The sequence below is a fragment of the Perkinsus marinus genome (genome assembly GCF_000006405.1).
Source record: "Perkinsus marinus ATCC 50983 genomic scaffold scf_1104296948440, whole genome shotgun sequence".
In the NCBI taxonomy this organism is placed as follows: Eukaryota; Perkinsozoa; order Perkinsida; family Perkinsidae; genus Perkinsus; species Perkinsus marinus.
This window is the reverse complement of record NW_003210193.1, coordinates 1-967: the sequence shown is the minus strand read 5'-3', so window position 1 is coordinate 967 and position 967 is coordinate 1. Positions and strand designations below refer to the sequence as shown.

The 967-nt window shown below is 47.3% G+C and overlaps 1 protein-coding gene across 1 annotated transcript; it reads right to left on the bottom strand.

Annotated features, from left to right (window-relative positions):
• Positions 1 to 331: 331 nt before the first annotated feature.
• Pmar_PMAR007595 (deoxyribose-phosphate aldolase, putative) lies at positions 332 to 925 on the bottom strand (the record flags this gene model as incomplete). Its single annotated transcript, XM_002778631.1, has 1 exon — positions 332 to 925. A coding segment is annotated over one exon (594 nt), but the record flags the coding sequence as incomplete, so codon positions are not given.
• Positions 926 to 967: the final 42 nt, after the last annotated feature.

Here is a 967-nt window from a genome sequence, read left to right as displayed (position 1 = left end):
ATAAACAAGCAAACGATATTCATCGAGCAGTTTCTGTATACAAACGGCAAATTGCGTATTGTAAAGTGAATTTGCTACTTTACTCTTCTGTATATCAGCCATAGCGTTCTTACACACTAGCACAACAGCAAAAGCCGCAGGGAATATACATTCCAGCTAATTGGCACTTTTTTGCTATTTGCTCCTTTGCTATTTTGTAAATGAGCCGGTACGGTTATGAGATGTTAACTCAACAACATGAAAGTCAGAGATGACGCGGATGATTCCCCCGCAACATTACATAAGCGGAAGTGAACATAACGACAAAATGAACCTATGGTTCTAGAGAAAGTTACATTAGTGCAACACCTTTCGAGGCACCAATACGAGTGGCACCAGCAGCAATGAGATCATCCATCTCCTGCTTGGTGTGGATACCACCAGCGGCCTTCACACCGCATCTGGAACCAACAGTCTCACGCATAAGCTTCACATGGTGGACAGTAGCACCATACTTGCTGAAACCCGTGCTGGTCTTTACGAAATCGGCACCGGCGTCAACACAGACATTGCAAGCCTTGACAACTTCCTCGTCAGTCAAGAGGCAACACTCAAGGATAACCTTCACGACAACACCATCGGTTTCGGGGTTAGCCTTCTGGTTAGCCAAATAAGCGCGGACAGAGTGGACAACGCTGTAAACATCATCCTCAACTTTATCCCAAGAACCACTCTTGATGTAGCCAATGTTAATGACCATATCGACCTCCTTAGCACCGTCCTTAACAGCCTCGACAGCCTCAAGGGACTTGGCAGCAGTCGAGGTAGCACCAAGAGGGAATCCAACAACAGTGCAAACCCTAACATCGGTGTCCTTGAGGAGCTCGTGGGCGAGAGGTACCCAACAAGCATTTATGCAGACACTGGCGAAGTCGTACTGCTTGGCCTCAGCGCACAACTTGCGAATCTTCTCCTCAGTGGCATCAGC